Raw genomic sequence first — 25,836 nt, forward strand, 5'->3', positions numbered from 1 at the left:
TCAATAGACCTGACAACAATCCACTTCAATCAAAGAACGTCATCAAACAACTCGTTCGGGCATTTGTATAAATAAATATCTGCGTCAAACCATCGAATTTTCCTCCAAAAATATTGCGTTACTGATGAAGTAATAGGACATTACAATATGGTACCAAATGAGCAATTAAACGCATAATTAGGAGCAGGTTGCGCACACGCCGCACGTCACGTAACCGGTGCCCTTCTGTCGCTGATCACTTCCACCATGCCATAGAAGCCCTTTGTCCATATTTTATGCGTTACACCTTGCCACAGAATACTTTAATAACTTAATGACAACGCACATGAATCCCCGCGCATGTAAAAGTATATAAAGCAACAAAATTACTCTACCTATGGTATGAAAACGCGTGTAATTTGGACAAGGATTTGGCCGGATTTCCACTGACGCGGAGATGGGCGGAGAAGAGCAGAGATGTATGGATTTGACCAATAACAGCGTTTGAGAGAGCGAAAAACGAAGTCGCTTTGTCACTCTCTCCCTCACGGTGATTGGTCGATTCCTGCACATCTTCGCTCATCTCCGCACAGCTCCGCGACAATGGAAACGCAGTCTTAGGTCGGGTTTATGAGGAAGCAAATTCATGTAACTTATAAGTACGTTAACTAGACATAATTGGTTATTAAAGAATAACATTGATGGAATAATGTCCCCTGTTAGAATGTATCAAGGTTTTTTTTGTGAATAGTGTGTGTAAGTACAAAATTATGCCCGTAATACGTACTGGGATAATAAACATGTTAATTTTTCAGGAGAGTACCCCATTGAAAACAAATCTGCATCACGTTTCCACTGAAAGAAAGAAAGAAAGAAAGTATTTGAGGTGCCTAACCCTAGTCAATCGTTTATCCATCACAAAATCAACTGTGTACACACACCTCACCTAGCTCTCTGTTGGACCAACGTGGTAGGTGGTCTTCTTCTATCGTGTGGGTTGATGAGGGTGGTTGGTTGGTTGGTTGGTGTCCGGGGGCCCGAACCACTCAACACACGATCTCCGGGATGGACGGCAATGCGATATGGCCTCGCATCGCCGTAAAACTGGGATGGCGTAGGGGTGGGGATCTACCCCGGGACGCGCTTTAGTGAAAGCAAGTGCGAGGGGAGCACCGGTGCGTTCGACAGAGATCCCGGAGCTCCCCGACATGCACCGCAGAGGGCCATCGGAGGGGTTTTAGTCGGTAGGAGTCCGACATAACCTCGTCGCTCCCCCGGGTGGCGAGGTATCCATGAGGATTCCCCTTCGTTACCAAAAAAAAAAAAAAAAAAGGGTACTATTTAGCCGCCAAAGGCCCCTGACATGGTTGATGTAACGACTACTTACTTACATCAGTATGTAGTAACCGGGAACAACGGCTTAACGTGCCTTCCAAAGCACGGATTATCTTACTTTCGGACAATCTGGTGATGAACCAGTAATGTCCTAACCAAACTAGGGACTACTAAGTAATTTTTGTGATATATCCCCACCGGGAATCGAACCCGGGACCTTCGGATCGTGAGCCCAGCGCTCAACCACTGAACCATGGAGGTCGTTATGGTAGGTGGTGGGCCGAGCCAACTGTGTTAATGAAGATTGCAATTAAGATAAATTAATAACTCATTAGTGCAAGTCCAATACCGGGGATCGAACCGGCACTCCTTGTTTGAGAAGTAAGCCGTGTGACAAACAGGAACACAGTCATCATCACTAATTTAAGAACCACGCTCTTGTCGGTGTAGCAATATACACAGAAACACAGTTGTGATTGAAATAATATTAATACGTAAGTAATGCAAACATCACACGGTTAATTTTGTTAGTATAGTATTGGTTTGTTTTTCTTTTTGTTTTGGATATATACTTATATATTTTTTTTTCTTGTCTGTGTACTTATTGATTTCCGTGTGGTTTCTGTCCTGTGTTAAATGTAATGTACTATCTGTCTGTGTCTGTGGTGTGCCGAAGTAATAAAAGTTTCTTTCTTTCTTTCTTTCTTTCTTTCTTTCTTTCTTTCTTTCTTTCTTTCTTTCTTTCTTTCTTTCTTTCTTTCTTTCTTTCTTTCTTTCTTTCTTTCTTTCCAATCATAATTCCTCTCCGGTTCTCTATAGTCTTCAATATGGTTCTCTTTTCTTCAACTCTTTTCAGCACTTTTTCATTTGACACCATGTCAGTCCAGCTTATACCCATCATCATTCGCCAACACCACATCTCAAACGCTTCCAACCTCTCTCTGTCTCTCTGTATCATAGTCCATAGTCCAAATATGTAAATTTTTGTGTTTTTTAAATTATTCTGCGACGAAAAACTCCACTTGAAATCAATTCATAATCATGGTCTGAATCATCCCTCAAAGTTTTCGTTACGATGTCACTAACATCCTGTATAGGCACAGAGCTGCGATTCTGTTGATGAATCTTTTTACTTTTTTTGTAAGCATACATGTGGATCTGTAGACTAAAATACATAACATAAGCTCACGACTAAATAAAAACTGGGGTTGTTAGACGTACATGATCTTTTTTTTTTGGTAACGAAGGGGAAATCCTCATGGATACCTCGCCACCCGGGGGAGCGACGAGGTTATGTCGGACTCCGACTAAAACCCCTCCGATGGCCCTCTGCTGTGCATGTCGGGGAGCTCCGGGATCTCTGTCGAACGCACCGGTGCTCCCCTCGCACTTGCTTTCACTAAAGCGCGTCCCGGGGTAGATCCCCACCCCTACGCCATCCCAGTTTTACGGCGATGCGAGGCCATATCGCATTGCCGTCCATCCCGGAGATCGTGTGTTGAGTGGTTCGGGCTCCCGCCCTTATCACTCACGATCCCCAGTGTCCCCTTTCAGTCGCCTCTTACGACAGGCAGGGGGTACCGTAGCCCTATTCTTGCGCCCGGAACTACAGGGCGGGGACGTACATGATCTAGCGCAAGATGAACTAAGTACACCTCACCAAGCTTTCTGTTAGATTAAAAACATTTTTTTTTTATGTAAGATCTATCTATCTACACAAATATAATATGGCGAGTTTTATTTTAAAAATTGTGTCTATTTTATCTTTTTTTTATTTTATTTACCTATATATCTTATTTTCCAAAAAGAAGTCATTGCACCCCGTCCTTCATAAACATTCCGCTCTTGAACCTCAATAATTATTAACAATTAATGTATTATTGACGCTTCTTTAAGGGCTTCCACAATACATCGACCAGTATAATATGAGCTATGATTACCTACAAAAGTAAAGAGGATGATGGAGGAATGAAGAAGTATTGCAGGTCATCGTAATTGGGCGACGGGTTACTATTGACTGAGTCAGCTTGTCGTCGTTTGCGCAAGCTATATAAACTGTAGGGCCCGGTGCATGCGCACAGTTGGAAGCTTGTTACGCCTGTCGAGCCCCGATATTGGGAGTCTGTGGAATTCGGACAATTTTTTTTTATAAATTTTACTTTTTCAAAATGCGTGCTTCGTTTTGTTTGCTGGTCGCGGCTTGCTGTGTAGCTCGATCGTTTGCCGGGACGCTGCGTAAGTTATATAAATTGTTTGATTGACTATGAATTTGAATTTTATTTTGAATTGAATTTTCAAATATAATTATTTTTGTCCAGTAAATAGGTAAATGATGCTAAAAATATTACTAATTTAATTTTCTTGCAAAAAGAAGGGAAAGTAAGTAGGTAAGAAGTACAAGTAGGTACCTACCTAAGTATTTTTTTTTTCTTTTTGTTGACGAGACTTATTGTAGATTTTCTACAAATAGAATTTACTACTTGGCTGGACAAATGAGGAGCACTGAGAGCTCCTTAAATTTGCACGGTCTAGTAAACAAGAATAAGTGACCAAAAATAAGGAAAGAAAGAATATATGATTCATGGACTACAATTGCAAGTGTGACTGCAATTATTCTGGTAACTTGTAGCTCTGTACACCTTGCTAGGGACCAAAGGCGTGTAGTCGAGGATAGTGATACGCACGCGAGTGTTTATATGACAGGAAACATAATCCTTATATAAGGTCAACTAGATGGAAGTTTATTATATGATGTTTATGAACCTAGGTCCCCACAACTTTATGGACTAAATATGGGACGTCATGGCAGGCAGGTCCATCTTCGATCACAGTGACCTCCCCAATCATAACTATGCGCTGTAGTCCTGTGCTTCTCAAACGACGAACGCCAGTTCGAACCCCGGTATCGAACTTGCACCAATGAGTTATTAGTCTATCTGAAGTGCAGTTTTCACTAACACGTTGGCTTGACCATTATTAACCGCGATGTGGCTCACAATCTATCACGTTGGTCTAACAGAAAGCTCGGTGATGCGTGGGTACTTAGTTCATCTTACGAAGGATGTACCTCTGACTATCCTAATTGGAATATAGAGAGTGTATGTTATGTTATGCGTGAATCATAGCAAAAGACCTCATTTAAGTTACGTTTAAAAAAAAAAATCAGGTATGCCATAGGCCAGCGCGAACCATGAATATAGGGGGTGAGGTGTGAGGCCGCCCGCGGTTTCGATTCGTTTTAACACTTTCAAGGACAGAACGTCTACGGACGTTCCGATTCCAAGGTGTCATACTAACTATTATGAACCATCAATGACCCATGGTCCATCTGTCCGTGAAAGGGTTAAAGATAAAAAATATTTATTTCTTATTAACTCTAAAACTTCTTCCACTACCTGAATGTCAAGGGGAAAGTAGTGGCAAGAAACCCCCTGCTGCACTTCCAGGCCCCGGTTCATAATACTATATTTTCTTTTCTTTTTGTCTTTTGTATAACAAAGATGATTCGATTTTTCCCGTGGTGTAACGCGCGTCTGCGTGAACGCTCCTATACATAGGCATAAGCTTGAATTTACCGCGTGACGTAACGTGCTGGTCATTGCCCCGCGTAACTCGTAAACCGCGTATCCATCACCTAGATCTAAGACTTAAATTCCATTGCGTAGGTACGCGTGTAAGAGTGCATTTCGACCTTGCAATTTCCAAAAAGGGCCGTACAATTCCCACCGTATCGGAATATTAGTAACGGTGGATTCCGAAGTGGTTGGGCAACCGGCGACCGGCAACCGGTGGTCGGTTGTGGTTGAGGCCGGCGGGTGTTAGGTAACGCGAGTCAATGTCAACCCTCGAAGGGCCGCCAAGGTGACACGAGACACGTGACGCGTTACCTAACCGTATGTAACGTGAACGTAACGAAATTTCTATCATTTTGACACATGTTGGTCGCTGGCCCAACAGAAAGCTCGGTGAGGTATGGGTACTTCGTTCAACTTGAGATGGATGTACCTCTGACTACCCCGTTGGGATATAGTCGTAAGTTTCTTATGCTCTTATGACCTGTGGACTGGTTGAGTGAAGCAGGTTGAAGACTAGAGAGAGATTTTTACATCAATTTGTTTTTCCTATTAATACTTTACGTTTTCGTTTCTCCTAAGTTATAGTTTGTCAATTACTTACTTAGTTTTTATACTTACTTTGTGTTTTGTAAAATGTATTTCTTCACAACACAACCTTGCATACCTACCCTAAAAGCTACGCCAAATTGAAATTTGAAACGCTAACACTCATTAAATACTAAAGGATAATAATCTAATTAATATGTTTATATAGCCACTCTATGCATGTACTCATATATTCATTGATTGAATTTAAATTTAAGGGTATTAGTTGGAAACAAACCACGCTCCATCTCTGCTATGATGCTAGGAAAATGCTACTGATTTCATCATCATCACTGATTTAAGAGCCACGCTCTTGTCGGTGTAACATTCTCCATGCTACTTTTTAGGGTAAAATAGGGCAGTGGATTCCCTCTTGCCTTCCGCACCGCAGTACTCTGTCTACCGCGAGTGGGATGGCGCCCAGAGTAGTCTATTTTAAAGCCGTACTTGGACTCCTGTCCTCCGCCTCTGAATAGAACTGCCAGTTACTGCTGCCTTCTGTCAGTTTCCAGGTTACAGTCCCTGTGACTTGCCCCTTCCGTCCTGCATTGTCGTGCCGATGGCTCCCATCTCTTCACCCTTTTCCCTGTGCATGGGTTCTAATGTTATACACCATACAGACATAGGTACCTACCTAATGTCGAAATGTAACTGCATTCCTATACGTCAGCACCCGTCATGCTGGCTGTTCCCATCACAAGCACTAGCCTACATTTCGGAAACAAAAAGACCCAGCTATTGTGTTTTAGCAAAGCAGCCATTTAGTGTGGGAAAGGTATCTAGGACTCTGTTACTACCTACCATATAGCACACAATGGGTTGTGCAACTATTCATTCATACAAACACGCATGATATTCGGTCCTTATGCTATTGTTTTATTTCTTTGGGACCTCTTGACACCTATATCTAATTTAATACATGCATTGGTACGAGTTGACATCATGAGGAAACCCACATTCCCGAGAAATTACTTAACCTGTAATTTGGCTGGTTTTCCCTTCGGATTGGAAGGCAAGACAGGCAGTCGCTTTTAAAAAACCGGACCTGTGTAATCTTCAGGTTAGGTAAGCGGACCCTGTGAAAAAAAGGATAACACTAGTAGAAGACAAGTTCAATAATACCGATGACTAGCTTCTAATTGTCCATCTTACTTATCAGAAAGCGTTAGACTTACGAATCTGTCTTACATTAACTCAATGTCAATGCCATAGGACCCTATGCCGCACCGGCTGAGAGGCGTCAACGCTCCCCATTTGACCAGCAAAATAGTTAATGCCATTTGCGGCAAATCTACAACATGTCACATCAAAAAAATGTCGTTGCAAAATATTTTTTATGTGTTGATTTGATGTTAGCCGTAAAACCGTAACAATCAAAATCAATCGTCCCTAAAGTTTCTTCTTACCTCATCGTATAGTAACATACTATACCTAACTGTAAACAAGTACAAAACGACTCGTACGCCGATTACTTCATAGCAATTATTTTCGGCAACAATTTCGGCGAGATAGTAGTTGTTCTTGGGTGGTTCATAAAACGTGAACGTCCCTTTCCTCATGTCGCCATATCGCACGTGCTCGTATGTAGGTCTAGGGTCTGAAAGTGAATACAGGTAGGTGACCTGCTTAGGTATTTCTGTAACTGTAGATACATAATGTGATAAACCCACAAACATGAGGGATCCCCTAAAAGCTTTTGCCGATTTATGACAAATGGAGAGACATAAAGCTGTAGGGGAAGGGGGCCTAAAGCGAGCACCCAGCCTAAAGCGAGCACCGATCGTAAAACTTACCTATAGAAACTTACCGCGGCCCGCGTCCCAGTGGCGTTACCCCCCTCCCCGCGCCAGTGCGCGGCAGTCGTGATTTCACAGTGACGTGAATAACACAGGTTGTTCGCGCCAAAAACGATTTTCGTCATTTTTATGCAAATAAACGAAGGTATGTAAATTGTGTTTTGTTTAATAATTAGTGAGGAACGTTATTATTAAGATGTGCATAGTATTTTGTGTCTATCTCACTCTGGCTTAACCATATTTGCATGAACATATTATGATAAATTTTAGGTTATGCTTTATTAGAATACGAGATTGACGCTAAAGGCAAAGCGAGCAGGGCAAAGCGAGCATGCCCGCTATGCCCGCCTGTAGTCATATTAATATTGAATGAAAAGTAACCTAAAAATTATTAAATTACTTACTTACCTATTTTTTTTGTTGTTGTGTTTTAAAAGCATGTGTTTTGCGTCTTTTTAGATGGTGAATAAATATAAACGCAAAACACAGCAATGTTCTTAGACTGAAAGCACAATGAAGAAAGCAATACAGGAGGTGGTAGAAATGAAAAAGGCTATAAAAACTACAGCTACAAAGTATGGTATCCCGCGAGCTACTTTACAGCGACACCTGAAAACAGGTTCTACCAAGAAAAAGTTAGGAAGTTTTACCAGTCTTCAGCTCAGAACAAGAGCTTGAATTGTTAAATTACGTATTTGAAATGGACAGTGTGTTTTATGGTTTATCGAAAGAAGAATTGATTTTTCACTTAATAAAGTGCACATATGAATCCCTCTTTTGTGTTTTTATAAAGTTATTCCTTAGTGTTTCATGATATAATAAAAAAAATATGTATGCTCACTTTACCCACTGGGTGCCCGTTTTGCCCATAAGCCCGTGCCCACTTTAGGCCACCCCTCGGGCAAAGCGGGCATTTGTAAGGGTTTCACATTTGGTTTCCTGTTTTAGTATTTTCAAAGCATATAAAAAATTTTAATATAAATTATCAAACTACAATAAATTTACCATCTGTTAGCAATAACAGTTGCTTAAAAGTGTCATTTTGTTACCATTTTGCTCTTATTTTATCTTACGGTGCCCGCTTTAGGCCCCCTTCCCCTAGATATAAATAATATTCAGTCACATGGTTAGGCACACATTTTTTTACACATATCACAAACGCAATTCGACCATTACAGATGGTGATACGGCTCACCACCTATCACGTTGGTCTAGCAGAAAGCTCGGTGAGGTGTTGGTACTTTGAGTAGGTACTTAGTTAATCGTGGGACGGATGTACCTCTAACTACCCCATTGGAATTTGGAATATAGTCGTGAGCTTATGAATAACACCCAAAATCAATAGTGCAGTACAAATTAAACTTAGATTCATCTAAAGCCACTCTTTCAAATTCCGACAGCGAGCAAGTACGTAACTAGATATATCTATTAGTCTGAAATCTACCTGCCGTGCGCCGTGGAGTAAGCAGTAGGTGTAAGTTTGGAACGACGTAATATACGATCCCGACGAACCGATTACTCTAGCCATAGAGGCAGCCAATCAGCTCGCGACACCAAAGACTTCAGGATCCCGATACCGACCTCGCCGGCGTGGCCGACGATTTCCCTCAATCAGCGCTTATCGCTATCGACCCACTAGGGTCGATTAATTCTTTCAAATATTTCTGCTCGCAGACAACGCCCTGAGCCGAGGTTCGCGCCCAACTGGGCACCCTCAGGCCTGTTGTCTTAAACGTTTTTCCGGGTGAGAGACTTCAGCGCTCATCAATTGTCCGGCCAAGTAGTTAATGCCATCTGCGGCACATCTACAATAAAAAGGTGTAAGTTTGTTATACTTGCGAGTATTTTCCCGGTGATGTCATGACATGATGATAGGTCACATTCACATTAGAATGCGGCGTGGCCTGTTCAGTTTGTGTTTGTGCAGCTAATTAACTGAGCATTGATCATATTCATTTGTATTCGCTACACACCGCATGCAGTTTGCACAATGATTGATGCAGGTAGCAATGATCAAATATTGACTTCAGTTTACTTATCAATTACTTCAGTTAATAACTTAGTATCTACAAACTAATCATCAACTCCCTAGCATTATCCCGTTTATCACAGAGTCCGCTTACCTAACCTGAAGATTTGACAGGTCCAGTTTTTTACAGAAGCGACTGCCTGTCTGACCTTCCAACCCGCGAAAGGAAAACCAGCCCAATACAGGTTAGGTCACATACCTCCGAAAATGCATTTCTCGGGAATGTGGGTTTGGCGGCTTAATTGAAACCCTGACACGAGGGTTGATGGGGTTGGTACTTCATCGCACAACCCACACGATAGAAGAAGAAAATTACAAAAACAGTAAGCTATCGACCGTTATACACGGTTCACCTATTGGTGATCTAATAAAGCTGAGAACTACTCCACTGGGAATACCTATAATCTTGTGCTAGTATTTTGTTTTTATTCCTAATTATTGCCACTCCTTGCCTTCTCCAGCATCCTTCATCCAGCCCTGCAAAGCATCCGACCCGAAGCTGAACCAGTGCATCGAGAAGGTGGTAGAAGCAGCTGGCCCCCAGTTCGCGGACGGGATCCCAGCGCTGGGCATCGCACCGCTCGACCCCGTGCAGCTGGGTACAGTCAACGTGGAGAGCAATGCCCTGAACCTGGTGTTTACTGACACTGTCGTCACCGGCCTGAGAGGGTTCAGGATCAATGCTTTCAGGTAAGCAACATAACAAACGTAACATAACATCACGCCTATATCCCCGAAGGGGTAGACAGTGGTGAAATAGTAGCCGTAGTAATATAGCGCCCTTTAAAGAACTTTCTGTAAGTAAAGTGACGAAAAAATAATTTAGATTTTTCAAAGTACAAGTCCGGCTTCACCCTGGACAGATTTGATAGATAAATCGAAACCCAGGGATATACAGGCTGATCACCTGTATGTCCGAAAGTAAAATGATCCGTGCTTCGGAAGGCACGTTAAGCTATTGGTGCCGGTTACTACTTACTAATGTACTTAAAAGTAAGTAGTCGTTACAAGAGTCACGTCAAGGGCCTTTGGCGGGTCAGTAATAACTCTGACACCAGGGTTGATGAGGTTGATAATCCACCTAACAACCTACACGAGAGGACCAAAGGCCCAATTATTATTTGCGGCAGCTTGTCAATTGGCATTTAATTACTTGTAAGATTTATTAATATGGCCGTAACCTCCCCATATAAAATAAAGTATTGTACTTCCTTCATATACAATGCACCCGCCATCTTTGCACTTTTGCAAGGTTTCAAGTCACATCCGTTGTAATAAGTAAATGTTTCCTTTTTACTGGTTGCCTGGAAGAAATTGCTGCTTAGCAATAAGGCCGCCAGTACTGTATCTATCATCAATTTGTGTAAATTTGTTTTGTCATCTTAGGCCTTTACATCTTTATCAGATGATTCAAACAGCGTTTCTGTGGCAGCTTTTGTTCGTTTTGTATGTTGTGTGCAATAAAGTATATTTGATTGATTTTTTTTGTTTCAAATTGATTGATCCGAGTCAGAAATGTTTCGATTTTCTCTTTGTGTATGTATGTTGTTTGTGGTACAGGATAAACACGGAGAAGGGCAAAGCGTCGATCGACTTCACGGCCAACGTGACGCTGAAGGCTCACTACGACATGGACGGGCAGGTGCTCATCCTGCCCATACGAGGCAACGGAGCCGCCAAGATCAAGATCAGTATGTATACATTTACTAGGTACGGTCACGAGCATTAGGTAATATGTATACACTTTGGTACCATGTCACATTAACTTTTTTGACAAATTGAACAGTAGGTCTCACTAAATGTCAAATATGTTTGTGGGACAGAGTCCTAAAGTGGGTACAATATATTGCTCATGACTGTACTACATAAATCGGGCTTAAAGGAGTCGCGATACTGCGAATGTGGTCACCCGGATTAAACCATATCTCACATAGTGAACGAGTGCCCTCTGCACCGGTTCCCAGGTGGCATAGCCGGGCTGCATTGTGTGACAGATGCGGCAGAGACTTAGTTAGGGGAGCTTAAGCTGGATTATGATCCACGCAGGATATTTTATTTTTGTCTGCCATACCATACGCAATATATACTAGGTACTAAGCTTAATTTAAGGAAAACATTATTGCACCTACCGACATTTTTGACAATAATTATTACAATCAATATTATCGCTAAAGTACGGTAGTGAATGTTGGGTATGGCAGAAGAAGCATGAAAGTGGGATTAATACCGTAGAATTGAGGTCGTTCGGTCGGTCGGCGGTGTTAATAAACAGTATGGTAAGAGAGAGATGTGTTGTAAAAGACGATACACCTACTTGTCATAACGCAGAACTACTTATACCAAAACCTAATCTTACAATACAATACAAATACACTTTATTGCACCAAATTAAAAAGAAATAATTACAAAAAGTCTCTTAACTAAGTACATGGCAAAAAAAAAAATCTTATTGACTGTTTATTTATCCACAGCGAACCTGAACATCGTGATAAAGTACGACTACGAGACGAAGGATGGTCACTGGGTGGTCACCAGCTACCGGGACAGCTACAAGATGGACCGTGCGCAGTTCAAGTTCGGGAACCTCTTCAACGGCAACAAGGAACTGGGTATGTAAGAAAGAAAGAAAGAAAGAAAGAAACATTTATTATTTAGGACACCACAGACACGGATTACATATAATACATGTCACACAACATGGCGTCACTTGATATTATTTAATTGCTGCGTTCCGATGTAATTGTTGTTGTGTTGTTGTTATCTTGAAAATAACAAATCAGCACGCCTGTGTCCCCAAAGGGGTATGCAGGGATGTTTCCATGTTTAGTATAAGTATACTTCCACTCCTCACTAGCTTTGTTTTAGGCCCATGTACGTAATTGGAAACCACGTCTATGATCCAAACATCAATTCAAACTCTTTAAAGTCGAATTCAGTGGTTAAGAAACTGACCCGAGATTCGAACCGGATCTTGGAAATCGAGTGTTTTATTTACCCCATCCTTATCAAACCCATCTGATATCTAAGAATGTACTTAAATCTAATTTCAGTTATTTTTTCTTTTGTAAATACCTTTATTATTTTATTTCTGAAACAACCTGTTCGAGCTGTTTCCAGATATAAATTACCTACTTGATTTTGACCCTAGCTCAATTTACAAATATACTAACTGTAATGTAACATGCACCTTTGTAATCTAACCCTTTGCACTAGAACTCTGCCTCGCCGAGTCGAAGGCTTAAAGTCCTTATAACATGTGTATGTACACTGTGTTACCCGATACCAAAAGACACCCCAACGTGTGTGCTAATCAGAACCTGTATGTATATAACGTGGCTAACCGCTAACATTTCCAGCTGAAACCACGACACGGTTCTCCAACGAGAACTGGAGCCTCATAATGGACGAGATAGCGCCGCCGGCCATCAAGGGCATCATCAAACACTGTGTCGACGTCGTCAACACGTTCTTCTCCGCAGTACCCGCCGCCGACCTGTTGTCCGCGTGAATGGTTGGCCTTTGTACATAATCGTGCGTCTTGGGACGGTTCAGCTTGACGCAGAGGCGGTATAAGGCCTCGTTCAGGGACACGCGTTTTCTCCGTTCATGGAGAGGCAGTTCAGTGACATAGCGGTTCTTGGCGCGCACCCGCCACGTCGCTTGCCGCGACCCTGAACGCGGCCTAAGACTGGGAGCGATCCGAGCCGATACGTTGTAATGTTCGCATCTGTACGACATGCGCTCGCATTTTGCTGCGTTGCTGCAGGGCGTTTTCATTTCATATGACTAAAATACAGAACATCATTTACAAACCATTTAGAGTTGGGCAGGGGTCCCAAACTTCAATTAATTCATGCTTGCCTGGTTCCCCAAGATACAAGAACATGCCTAGTTTGGGGACCCTTGTTACTTTGTTAGTGATGTTCTCTATTTTTGTATGTTGTAAAACATTTTTTGCAAACAACACAGTAAATAATAAGTAAAAACCGTGGATAACACCGCGATCCGGCTCGCATCGCTCACGGCTACGCCTCTACGCGTTGCGTATTCATCAATTGCAGTTCACCTTTGGAGTTTTCACCATCATCGTTTTAATAGCGCATTCCATCTCGTAAATCGCAAGGTTACTAACATTCAGCATCTATAACAGCTGTAGGTACTTGTCAGCAACTTCCAGCTTCACACATCGAGTTACATCATCACATCTCACAGCTGTATGGTGTGCGTGACCACGAGTTTGAAGCTCGCATTTCAGCGTTTCCTTTTTGCATGTCTCATTCATTAACAATTTTTGAGATTTTTAGGAGTAGTTCTACGAACACCGGAAGTCAATGTCATTACCAAATACATAAAATATAAATAGCCTATATACGTCCCACTGCTGGGCACAAGGCTCCCCTTAATCAAGCGGGAGTATGGAGCATACTCAACCACGCGGTTCAACTGCGAAAAATAATCCCAAAATCTTTTATCTTCTTGGAAATATCAATTAGAACTTGTGTACTTTATACATCGTCAATTTACGTAAGGTTAAAACTAGACATCTGCAAAAAGATCAAGAATTCTAGGATATTTTTGCATTAACGGCAGGTAATGAGATTGACCAGCGGTGTTCGAGGATCTACCCTCGAATATTACTCAACATTTCCTAGGTTTATTAACGTGATATTGTTTTGTGTAGCGAGTACCATCCACACGGTGATCAACGACAATTGGGAGCCTGTGATCCGCGATATAGCTCCCGTGGCCTTCGAACAAATCATCAAACGCTGCGTGGACGAGGCTAAGAAACTGTTTGCCGCCATCCCTGCCGACCAGCTGCTTCTACCGTAAACACTCCGCTTTATGAACCTGGGACGTTTCCTACTCGAGACCTACGGCCTAGGCAAATAGCAAATGTTTCTATTTCTACACTCGTTAACGTGTAACTCGCGCGGATCTAGACTCCTCGTACTTGAGACAAGGTTTTTTTTTTATTTGGACATTGGGCGGGTATTGGGCTACGTTAGCGAGAGTAAATATAGGAACATTTGCAACTGGGCTACGCCTTCTGAAAGGTATAGATATCGCAAGCCAACCTATACGACTTCTCTCATTTTATGCTACGCATTTTAATGTTGCTATTATAAATCCTAAAAGCTGTAGGTGTACTTATTAGTCAGATGCATACCATAACTTTTATTTCAAAGATAAACGAACGCTTAATTCGTATTATATTTACCTATGTACCTATTTAGCTATCGTGGCGTCATGGGACCTACTTAGTTACCACAATGCGGCAAACTTGTATCTGTACAAAATTGACGAACTTGCGTTATCTAAGTTCTTTATCATTGTTTGTGGTCATTTTTATGTAACCAACAAAGTGTAGGTACCTATTTATGTAGTGAGAACATTTTAAACACACTTATTATTGTCAAAAGGTAAGGACTTCTAAAGTATAAGGACTTCTTTCTAATGAATTATGCAATGTCCCAGTTTCTTTTATAAGTTTCTTTAATTTTAGCCCCCAAGAGCCAGTACTAGTTATACCAAATACTACTTAGAAGCACAGGTGTGGGTTTGATGCACATGTACACACTATTATTGTATTCTATGATGGTATAGTCTTAGTACTAATGTGCAATCATGTTGGAACTCTCCTATTGTGGGGATGCAGTAATGTTAGGTTTTGGAAACAAATTGTGTTCAAAACAATATTACCATTGCAGTGTTGTGCTAATGCCTGCTAATATGAGCTATTATTCACTAATGCTCACACCTAGCTGATATTAGCATAATAACTATGTCCTTTACTGTGGTATAGCAAAGTAATTGGCCACAAGAAGACTGTATTTTGTAAGGAATTTGATGCTTTGTTCATTGGCAACATCATTAGGTATAATAAGTTAATTTGTTTTAGGTATTTGTGATAAATAATATTAGCTCCTAAGTTAGGTCCAATAAGCAATAATTTATAAATAAACTTATAAAAATTAAATTATGTTTTTTTAATTGGAAACAAATTTCGAAAAACATAGAAATTTAATTTCTTGAAATAATTATAACAAACAAAAGCGAAATATAAATGCATGATAAGATAACATCAAAAATATAAAAGTTTCCAAATTACTTGATTATGCTTAAAACTATAAAACACTAAGGCACTCGTCAGGTCTTATAGACCTTAATAATATCAATAATTCGGAGCATTTGGCTGAGAGTTGTAGAGTTGATTGATATCTATCGTGGGCACATGGCGTGGCGACCACCATCCACAGGCAGGCTCGCTCCCGTTATATTGCTGGCCAAGTCGCTAGCCAGGAACGCAATAGTAGCGGCTACCTCCTCTGGCTTACCCGGGCGACCCAGTGCATGTGTCTCCTTAGTCCTTTCCAGGAAGGCAGCATACTGCTCCTCAGTCAACCCTCCTCGCTTCTGCAGGTTCGTGAGGATCACTCCAGGGTTCACACAATTCACTCTAACTCCCTTAGCTGCCAGCTCTAGTGCCACACACCTGGTAAACTGATCTACGGACGCCTTGGACACGTTGTACGCGAGGACGCCGGGGAAGGATCGTATTCCGTTGACGCTGGACACATTGACAATATTACCTTTAGTTTTGAGTAGATGTGGCACTGCCAACATGGTGAGGTAGTAGATTGAGCGCACGTTAGTGTTCATGAGCCGATCATATTGAGCCAGAGATGTGTTCTCGATAGTACCGGTTTCGATAATGCCGGCGTTATTGACCAGAACGTCCAGCTGTCCATAGTGATCTACGGTGCTTTTTACGATGTTCTCAATGTCGCTCTCCTTGGTCAGGTCGGCGGGAACGAGGAAGGTGGAGGCGGCCTTATCGCAGTCCTTGCTCACCTTCTGCAAGTTTTCGACGTTTCTGCCGGTGAGCGACAGCTTCGCGCCGAGTTTGGACAGGAACACCGCCGTCGCCGCGCCAATCCCGGAGCTCGCGCCGGTCACGATCACAACTTTCCCAGCAAAATTCATCTTAAACACAAATTCTACCTATTCTTGAATAATAATTTCAGGAATTTAATGTAGTCTTATCAAATTATAAATAGAAAGCTATAGAAAGACTTCCACACGACAGAGAACAGTGGAGAACAGTGATAACGATAAATCAAATCTCAACTTGTTTACTCCACCAAAAATAAGTCTGTTCCCTACGTCAAGATAACAGATATTCAGTTTCGAAATTCTATTGGTGAAAAAACAAAACGTACCTACGAATTTAACTAATAGTTATGAAGAGTGATAAGAGTGATAAGAAAATTAAAAATATTTTCAATGAAAACAAACCTAAATTTGACAGTTGTAAAAAAAATCGAAGTCGCAGTTTAAAACTCGAAAAACCGTAAAAACCGGTAAATGACATAAAAAGTATTTATATAGTAATGCAAATCGTAACCAAATAGATTTCATTCTGAAAAGCTTTGTCACTGTCATTAATCGTAATTTCAATAAAATTGTAAATAAACAGTAACAAATATGACATAGATATATGTGAAATTTTTCGTAATTCTTTTTTTGGAGATGTAAAATTGTAAAATTATTAGTAAAAGTTTAAAAATATAATGCCAACAGTGAGTTACTACATTAAATTTTGCATTCAATATAGATATAAAGAATAATTATTGTTTATTGCAAACTGCACTAGTAATACTAACAATACTTTCAGAAAGAAATTATACATATTCATATAGGTCAAGCAGGAGTTCAAGTGGCAAACGCATGTTGGGAACTCTACTGTCTCGAACATGGCATCAGACCAGACGGCATCCTGGCGTTCGCAGATGATAGTAACTCGGCAGGAGCATTTTTCAGTCACACTGGCGCAGGGAAGACAGTACCAAGAGTCGTTATGGTTGACTTAGAACCTACACCAATAGGTATGATACATGTACTTTATAATAAATTATGTTTCAAAGAATTACGAAATCCATTAACCTGCCATCACCACTTATTATCGGCCACTTGTTTTTTCAATGCCTCTTACCACTCAAGGTGGTGTCACAGACACCACCAGTGTGACAGTATGTCACATGTGGTTTATTATGTAGCGGTCATCGTCGTTGAGCTCAGCTATAGCTATCCACCAAAACTATGACAATATTTTACGTGGCTTGTCCTACCACGTCCACTAGTAAGCGACTCTATCGCTTGGAATGTATCCTGTGTTATAATTTATAATATACTAATAATAATCTTCATTTTCTTTGAATAGATGAAATACGAACGGGAACATACAGACAGTTGTTCCATCCAAACTCTTTACTCACAGGCAAAGAGGACGCTGCTAGTAACTTTGCTCGCGGCTACTTCGGCGTTGGACGAGAAATGATAGACGTAGCTCTTAACCGTGTGCGATTGGTGGCAGAAGACTGCGGCTGTCTTCAAGGATTCATTATTTTCCGAGCCTTTGGTGGGGGCACTGGTTCTGGATTTACTGCTCTTATGCTCGAGGGCTTAAATAGAGATTATGGGAAGATATCAAAAATTGAATTCGCAATTTATCCCGCTCCCAAAATATCGCCTATAATCGTTGAACCTTATAATGCAGTTCTAACTTCTCATGCCTGCATGAACACTGAAGATGTTTGCTTTATCTTCGACAACGAAGCACTGTATGAAATATTAGCACGATCTTTAGACGTCCCAAGACCTACGTATACCAACTTGAACAGACTCATTGCTCAGGTATGAAACTTGATGTGAGACAATAGTTTTTTTTACGGTAAACCCTCAGTGCACGACTCGCACTTGACTGGTTTTTGTCTAATTGAGCCTTCTTTCCAGGTTGTTTCTTGTATGACCGCGTCCATGCGATTTGAAGGTTCTCTAAATGTAGAGTTGGTGGAATTCAGGACAAATCTGATTCCGTATCCCAGGATTCATTTTCCGCTAGTTACTTTTGCTCCTTTCGTCCCCGCGTCGAAGGCGTACCACGAGGCTAACACAACCTCGCAGCTGATGATGGCATGTTTCGAACCGGCCAACCAGATGGTGAAGTGCGACCCGAGGCAGGGCAGTTACATGTCTTGCTGCTTGTTGTTTCGAGGAGACGTAAATCCAAATGATATCAATGCAGCCATTAATCAAATTAAGGGTATGAGGAGCATTAAATTTGTGTCTTGGTCTCCTACCGGGTTCAAGGTAGGTACTTAACAAAATGTTTTACTTACTCTATTATGACAACTTTATGATTTGAATGCTATGTTTTACTCAACAGATCGGTCTTAACTATCAGCCTCCGATGACGGTGCCTGGTGGAGACTTGGCAGCATTACAGAGGGCAGTTGTTATGGTCGCAAACTCGTCCTCTGTTCGTGTTGCATGGGAACGTCTTTGTAAAAAATTTTCGCTCATGTACGCGAAAAGAGCGTTTGTACACCATTACGTGGGAGAAGGATTGGAAGAAGGTGAATTCAAAAATGCTTTACAAAATATAAAAGCTTTGTCCAATGATTATAGAGAAATGGAAGGTTGAGTTTTTTTTTTGTAGTGATTGATAGTAATCAGTTTCGTCTTTTGGGATGTAAGTGTACTTTCTGATGTACTTTTCACATAAAAAAAATTCCTTGTAATAATGTGTATCATTTCATAAACGTTCATTGAATTACTGTTAAAGCTAGAAATGGTAAAGCAACTTTGTAGGTATAGAACTCCATTAGAATAAATAAAAACGTGAAATTTAGGAGGTCCGGCAGATTTTGATATACGAAGTTTTAAGTTCTCTTTCTAAAAAAATACCTTTTGTTATAAGTTATTGAGGACAGAATTCTAAGGCTGAACAGTTCGCCGGAGGCCCGTGTGGGACTGATAAATAAGTGAGATATGATTTATATCCGAGTATGGCCCACATGAATGTTACAACAATATAAAAACTTTTCATTTAAAAAAACCGATAATATATTCCACAAATTCAAACTCTACAGCATTTCTGAAAAAAAAAATAACTTGACATTGACGTTTCGCAGTTAGGTTATGTTGATTTAATTTGAAAATTATGATACAATAATATTATATTGTATCGCATTACGAGCAATAATTTACCCCTGCTAGTGTTACTTGGTATATTAATTTCGTATTTAAAAGTAAATAAATTTGTAACTGTATATTATTATTTTTTTCTGCTGCAAACTGCGGTTGGTATATCAATTATTATTTTCTCGCTATGATTACTTATCTTTCCTTACAATAATAATTATATATATAATTATATTATGAAACCCATTGTCTGTGGATTATAAGTATCTTTTCAACAACTATCACACTGATATAACAACCGAGCGAGTGGTTTACTGTAATACACAATATAGTATCTTATTTCTTGGGTATTCCAGTTGATATCAAGATGTGGAGTGTGGCGCAGGCGTGCCGGTGCGCACCAAGCCGTCTGCTAGTGACCACCAGGAGTGGTTTCAACACCAGCGCTGTGTCCAGACAATTGATCACACCCGTCAGATACAATAAGTTAGGCGTAAATAATTATAAGGGTTTAAGGGTAAGTTTTGTATATTTTTTATTAATCCTACATGTTAACTGCCCAACTTGATGCAGATCTTCAATATACTTTCTAGTAAATGATAATCCTGTATTCAGAACAATGGAAACTATATAGGCTGATTATTTATCTATATATATATGCTCCTGTATACTTTACATGATTTTCTATAAGCTTTTATATTTTAAATCTTTAAATTCAACTTTAACTTTATGGTTTATGGCAACTGGTTGTCGTATAGTAGACAACCATTACTGCCAGAGACACTTAAAATTATTTTTGTGTAATAAATGAGATTTACCAGTATGTTATACTGGAAGTTGAGGATTTTATGATGTCTTGTTATGAAAACATTCATAAAAATCTTACTTTTGTTTTGGTATTGTATTGCACCACCTACCTACCTAACTACCCATACCTATACCTATATTTTTTTATTTATATAATACTGTTCTTATATTAAGATATATAGGTAACTGTAAGGGTCTGAATTGCCTGAATAAAATAAATAAACAACCAATAGGTACTTCTGAATAAATTATTATAAAATGCTATAAAAATAAATATCTTTTTACAACACCAAGACAAGTATTAAGACACTCTTAGAATGTTCCATGTTAAAGGTATTGCATGCCCTATAAAGAATCCTATAAAAAACTCCTGTCTGTTTGTGTCTTGTTTGTTTATTCTATTTCTTTATCTATGCTGTGTCATAGAGTTCAATATGTAATGAATTTTTCCTTTACATTTCAGCTAAAGGAACTAATCAAATCAAACGGCATCGTAGCCCGACTATGCTCATCGTCACCAAAGCCAGAAAAGACATCTAAAGTGGTTGGGTACTGGCTGCTGGGATGCAGTGGGATGGTGTTCACCGCTGTCGTGCTAGGTATGGTCACTGGGTACATTGTCCTCATTTATAGTGTTTACTATGTTGTGCGAGTTGTTGTTAATACTAGCAAGGGGAAGTAGTGTGAATAGATGTTAGTTAGATGTAGGAATAAACAATATGAGTCACTTTTTAATTCTATTCTTATTAAAAAAGTCACTTTATCTTTAACTTTATGGTGGATTTAACACCTCTCTTGTGGTTAATTTTATTTACAAGTTTTAAAGGAAGTCCCTTTATTATTTTATGTCTGTGATATTCTTATCTTAAATAAATAACATTTATTAATGTTTTGGCTTTTATTTATTCCCCCTCACACACACAGCATTTATCTTATAAGTATAGTTTAACACACATAGTATAATTATATATACTTGTGAATGCAAGTGGCCCATGTTTCCATTTCCTGTCAGACAAACTTGCTATTGTGCAATCAATTACTATGCTATCAGAGTCCTCTTTACTTTACTTCTTTTTTATTACCTTGGCAAAGTAACACAGAGTGTTGCAAAGTTCTTGCCACATATGGCCATAAGCAATACTGAACCCTTTCAAAAAACAAATGTGTGTACGTATTAGAACCATGTCACATTAACTTTCCCGATAATTTGAACTGTAACTCTCACTAAAAAATAACAAGTATGTATTATACCCGCATCCAGCGGCTTCCCGCGACCTTCACCAGATCGTCGGTCCACCTTGTAGCGGGCCTACCCACTGAGCGTCGTCCGACACGTGGTCGCCACTCCAGAACCAGCAGGACCGATCGTCGTGGAGATCCTTGGGGGAGGCCTATGCCCAGCAGTGGGCGTCGTACGGCTGATGATGATTATACATGATATTGCTCACAGTTGTACATAGAATAATATTCAATTTTCTAAAGTAGCATTGTGCCACCAGGTGGTGTGACGCGGCTGACGGAGTCCGGGCTGTCGATGGTGACGTGGCGCCTGCTGGGCGAGAAGCTGCCCACCACCGAGGACGAGTGGGAGAGGGAGTTCGTCAAGTACCAGCAGTACCCCGAGTTCAAATAGTGAGTTAATATCAATATTGGTGCTGATTCCGGTAGACATCATTTAATTTATGTAACATACGTCAATTTTACAAAAAATAACCCACTCAAAATTTACATTGTCCACTAACCCGATAGAATTAACTTGACAGCCCACGTCAAATGAGTTGCATATCAGCGAGATGCCTATTTGATTCGCCCGGGTTCATTCCTTCAGTTATTCATTTTATTTAAACACTCACATCAAAGTCTCTGAACCTCTGACCTATCTATCTCTATCTCTCTCCCCAGCAAGAACATGAACATGACTCTGTCAGAGTTCAAGTGGATCTGGTGGATGGAGTTCGCGCACCGCTCGTGGGGCCGCGCCATCGGGGCCGCAGTGTTCCTGCCGGCCGCGTTCTTCTGGGCGAGGGGGTACCTCAACAAGGGGATGAAAGTGCGCGTCGCCGTCTACTGCGCGCTCGTTGCTGCGCAGGTCCGTTGTCACACTACATATATCGTGGCCGCGGTGGTCTTGCAATAATTGTTTCTCTCTCTAGGGGGATCCCTATCATTATTCCGTTTTTACACAGGGTTCGCTTACCTAACCCGAAGATTTGACATGTCCGGTTTTTTATAGCAGTGAATACCAGTCCAATACAGGTTAGGTCACATACCTCCGAAAATGCATTTGTCATAAACAACAATTTCAGGGTCTCATGGGCTGGTACATGGTGAAATCCGGCCTGGAAGACAGGTTCCAGGGCCCCTCCGATGTGCCCCGCGTGTCACAGTACCGGCTGGCGGCGCACCTGTCTCTGGCCTTCATCCTGTACGCGGGGCTGCTGGGCGGAGCCCTGCGGGTGCTACGCCCCTTCCCTGTGTCTGCGACGTACCAGAGGATCAAGGCGCTGGCTAGTGTCACTGCTGTTGCGCATACTGTTAAGGCTATGGCGTTCTTCACTGCTATTTCTGGTGAGTTAATAACGGATTCAGAAGTACGTCCATCACAAGATGAACTAAGTACCCACACCTCAACGAGCTCTCTGTTAGACTAACGTGATAGGTGGTAAACCGTATCGCCCTTTATAAAAAAATAAGAAAATAAATGTTTTCTCCCCACAGGAGCCTTCGTGGCCGGCCTCGACGCCGGTCTAGTGTACAACTCGTTCCCCAAGATGGGCGACCACTGGGTCCCGGACGACATACTGTCGCTGGCGCCCACTGTGCGCAACTTCACGGAGAACCCGACCACGGTGCAGTTCGACCACCGCGTGCTGGGCTCCACCACGCTGGCCGCCGCCAGCCTGCTGTGGCTGCTGGCGCGGAGGACGCCGCTGTCGCCGGCGGCCAGGAGGGTGGTCAACGCTGTGGGCGCTATGGCCTGGCTGCAGGTAAATGGCGGCATTTTATTATTATTAGTTGGCTAAACTTGCTCATGACAAATCTGCAGCTGCTGTAAAAAAGAGATACTGACTGCAGATATTATAGCAAATAAAAAAATGTACTGTTGGCAACTCAAAATTTTTTTAACTGTGGCAATTTTTGGCTCGCTCTGCTAAGAACTACGTATAATAGTGGCGTAATGTTATGTTATATTATGTTGCAATCGACCTGACTACGTCGTAATGTATGTATTATGTACGTTCTAGGTATGTATGTCCTATTTGTATACTGTTTTTGTCTTATGTGATTATGCATTATTAGGTAGTTTCCTAGGTCAAAGATAAATTACGAACTTCTGATTACTTACTAAATAAAGACAGATCTAAAGTTGACAAAACACGTTTTCTTTTTTCTATATAACTTATGGATTTTAGTAAAGAAAAATGTAATGAGTGTGACATTTTGTCACGTTTTTCTATGACAGCACAGGTTGCTTTTTCATACAAAGCAAATTCCTTAGGAATTTCGTGTTTTGACGTTTAGTAAAGAGTAACTGATCTGACTAGTTGGAAACTAACCTATTCCATAGTATTTCGTGTTTTGACCTACAATAAGTCACATCACTACAATAAGTCACAACAAAAAAAAACGTGTTTTGGCGTTTAGTAAAAAGTAACTGTTTTGACTAGTTGGAAACTAACCCTATTTTGTATTGTATTGTCTTCCCCACCAGGTGGCGCTGGGCATAGCGACGCTGGTTCACTTCGTGCCCACGCCGCTGGCCGCGTCGCACCAGTCGGGCTCGCTCGTGCTGCTGTCGCTGGCGATATGGCTGACACACGAGATCAAGCTCATCAAGTATATACCCAAGTAGACCTTACCTCCATCGAATTTGTATACAGCCTCCGCAAGCGGTTATTAGACTAGCCAATCCACCCAGCCCTACAGCTACAGCGGTTATTACATTTGCCAATCCATCCTGCCCGATACGTCAAGGTTACGGGCTCGCGCGTCATCATCATCATCTCCTTAGCATTATCCCGTTATTCACAGGGTCCGCTTATTTAACCTAAAGATTTGACAAGTCCAGTTTTTTACAGAAGCGACTGCATGTCTCACCTTACAACCAGCGCAATACGTTTTGTCACGATGTTTTCCTTCACGGCTAAGCACGTCACGAGCAGATCGTGGTTACCATGGTTACACCAATTTGCTATTAGACTATACGATTCCGATCGCAGAGCCCGTGACCTTGACGCATCGGGCAGGATTGGCAAATGTAATAACCGCTGTAACCTGCTGGCTGGATAAAAGAACTAGTAGAACCGGTTTATTTATCACGTACGTTGCATTCACATATCGCACGTGCTGCGATAAATGAGTCCACGCTATTGGCGACGTGATATATAACCTCATTCCATTGGTTCTTCACAGGGACAGATATTTATTAGGCCAATTCGCTATACTTGAGGCAGGGTCAGTATTTCTTGGTTCTCTCAGGATAATGCATGTTGCTAGTCTGTCGTGCAGGCCGCGTAAGAGCGGCAATACACGTCAAAAGCAATATTGCTATTTAGTGTCCGACCGAAGTTTCGGTTTCGGCCAAAATACGGGTTTCGGCTTAGTTTCGGTTTAGGCTGAAATCCGGCCGATATGAAAAAGTGTTGAATGAATGAATGTTGTTCATGTAGTTCTGAAATTATTTTAATAACATTTTTAGGGATACTGAAAAAATACATTTAATAAGTATTGTATGGTGTAAGATGAAATGGAATATTTGTAACACTAATGTTTTGGCAATAGCCTGATTATTTCTTTATTTTTTGTATATTTCTTCACAGGAAACACTATTATTTTCATTGAGTACTGATTATATAGGTTACAATAAGCAGTATTTAGTTAACAATGTGGGTAAAATGGCATTTCAATCAGGGGACTGTGCTTAACTTAATATTTAGTGCATAATGTTTGTGTTATAAAGTACGCTTGTTAGAAATGAAACACAAAATAAAATTGTTATTCACAAAGTGATTTTTATTTGAAAATTTAAAATGCTAATATTGCTTACACACTGAAAACCTTGTTTATGTACAAAACAGATCGCCGGCGGCTGTTTGACCACCACTCAAACTTATGTAAATATTTTATAAATTCAAATCCATTTAATACGGCTACATAAAGTTGAATTTTAATTTATTTATCGATCAAAATACATTCTTAAAAGAAAGGGAGAATAACCAATTTTCCGGGCCTATTCCCTAGTTATGACGTAGGGTAGTGGGCAAACAGCTCCCAACGCTGGGAAGGCGGGGAATAACGTAAGTTGCAACTCAATACCTGAGTCGCTACACTATGACCTTTCACGACGACGTTTGTTAATGCTGCCAAATGAAAAAGGACAATAAATAAATAAAATAGTCTTAAAAATTCATGTTTTTAACGGCTTTTGATATGTTAAATTAGGCCATTTCAATATCTCAGCACTAAATGGCAATAGGCACGCCACTATTACATGGGACTTAAACATAGCTGGCGACGAGTGGGTGCATATACTATACACCTCTGCCATGATGTTATGTTAGCAAATCGAAAACGAAATTATTCCTTCAGTGCAAAATTTATAATATAAATAAGTAGAGAATATCGCCAACAACTGGCAACACTGACAAACGCCGGCAGGAGGGTAAAATCCAAAATATACAACTCATTTACAGGCTTACGGTACTCGCAGTGAATTTGTTATTACCATACCTATCTATCTACA

General features: G+C 40.8%; 4 protein-coding genes and 1 long non-coding RNA gene across 7 annotated transcripts; 4 read left to right on the forward strand and 1 right to left on the reverse strand.

Annotated features, from left to right (window-relative positions):
- Positions 1-3,379: 3,379 nt before the first annotated feature.
- LOC126371329 (circadian clock-controlled protein daywake-like) lies at positions 3,380-15,279 on the forward strand. Of its 2 annotated transcripts, XM_050016636.1 has the most exons (6): positions 3,381-3,549; positions 9,761-9,989; positions 10,860-10,990; positions 11,771-11,908; positions 12,656-12,810; positions 13,981-14,121. In XM_050016636.1, the coding sequence occupies exons 1-5, from the start codon at positions 3,483-3,485 to the stop codon at positions 12,805-12,807; spliced, it is 717 nt and encodes a 238-aa protein (XP_049872593.1). In that variant the 5' UTR covers positions 3,381-3,482; the 3' UTR covers positions 12,808-12,810; positions 13,981-14,121. The 2 variants fall into 2 exon arrangements, with proteins under 2 accessions (XP_049872594.1, XP_049872593.1); XM_050016637.1 differs by lacking the exon at positions 12,656-12,810 and having other exon boundaries at positions 3,380-3,549; positions 13,981-15,279.
- LOC126371392 (uncharacterized) lies at positions 7,206-8,033 on the forward strand. The gene is made up of 2 exons (XR_007567020.1): positions 7,206-7,415; positions 7,730-8,033. It is a non-coding gene; the product is annotated as an uncharacterized LOC126371392 (long non-coding RNA).
- Positions 15,275-16,462, reverse strand: LOC126371319 (3-oxoacyl-[acyl-carrier-protein] reductase FabG-like). Its single transcript, XM_050016625.1, has one exon. The coding sequence runs from the start codon at positions 16,284-16,286 to the stop codon at positions 15,522-15,524; it is 765 nt and encodes a 254-aa protein (XP_049872582.1). The 5' UTR covers positions 16,287-16,462; the 3' UTR covers positions 15,275-15,521.
- A 411-nt stretch (positions 16,463-16,873) lies between these two features.
- Positions 16,874-18,786, forward strand: LOC126371644 (tubulin alpha chain-like). The gene is made up of 5 exons (XM_050016956.1): positions 16,874-16,882; positions 16,978-17,188; positions 17,524-17,996; positions 18,096-18,452; positions 18,529-18,786. Exons 1-5 carry the CDS (start codon positions 16,874-16,876, stop codon positions 18,784-18,786), a joined length of 1,308 nt encoding a protein of 435 aa, XP_049872913.1.
- A 471-nt stretch (positions 18,787-19,257) lies between these two features.
- Positions 19,258-25,099, forward strand: LOC126371277 (cytochrome c oxidase assembly protein COX15 homolog). 2 transcript variants are annotated; one of them, XM_050016564.1, is made up of 8 exons: positions 19,258-19,444; positions 19,643-19,803; positions 20,557-20,692; positions 21,593-21,725; positions 21,996-22,182; positions 22,400-22,661; positions 22,812-23,080; positions 23,806-25,099. In XM_050016564.1, exons 2-8 carry the CDS (start codon positions 19,654-19,656, stop codon positions 23,944-23,946), a joined length of 1,278 nt encoding a protein of 425 aa, XP_049872521.1. In that variant the 5' UTR covers positions 19,258-19,444; positions 19,643-19,653; the 3' UTR covers positions 23,947-25,099. The 2 variants fall into 2 exon arrangements, with proteins under 2 accessions (XP_049872521.1, XP_049872522.1); XM_050016565.1 differs by having other exon boundaries at positions 19,258-19,370.
- Positions 25,100-25,836: the final 737 nt, after the last annotated feature.

The sequence above is a fragment of the Pectinophora gossypiella genome, chromosome 12 (genome assembly GCF_024362695.1).
Source record: "Pectinophora gossypiella chromosome 12, ilPecGoss1.1, whole genome shotgun sequence".
In the NCBI taxonomy this organism is placed as follows: Eukaryota; Metazoa; Arthropoda; class Insecta; order Lepidoptera; family Gelechiidae; genus Pectinophora; species Pectinophora gossypiella.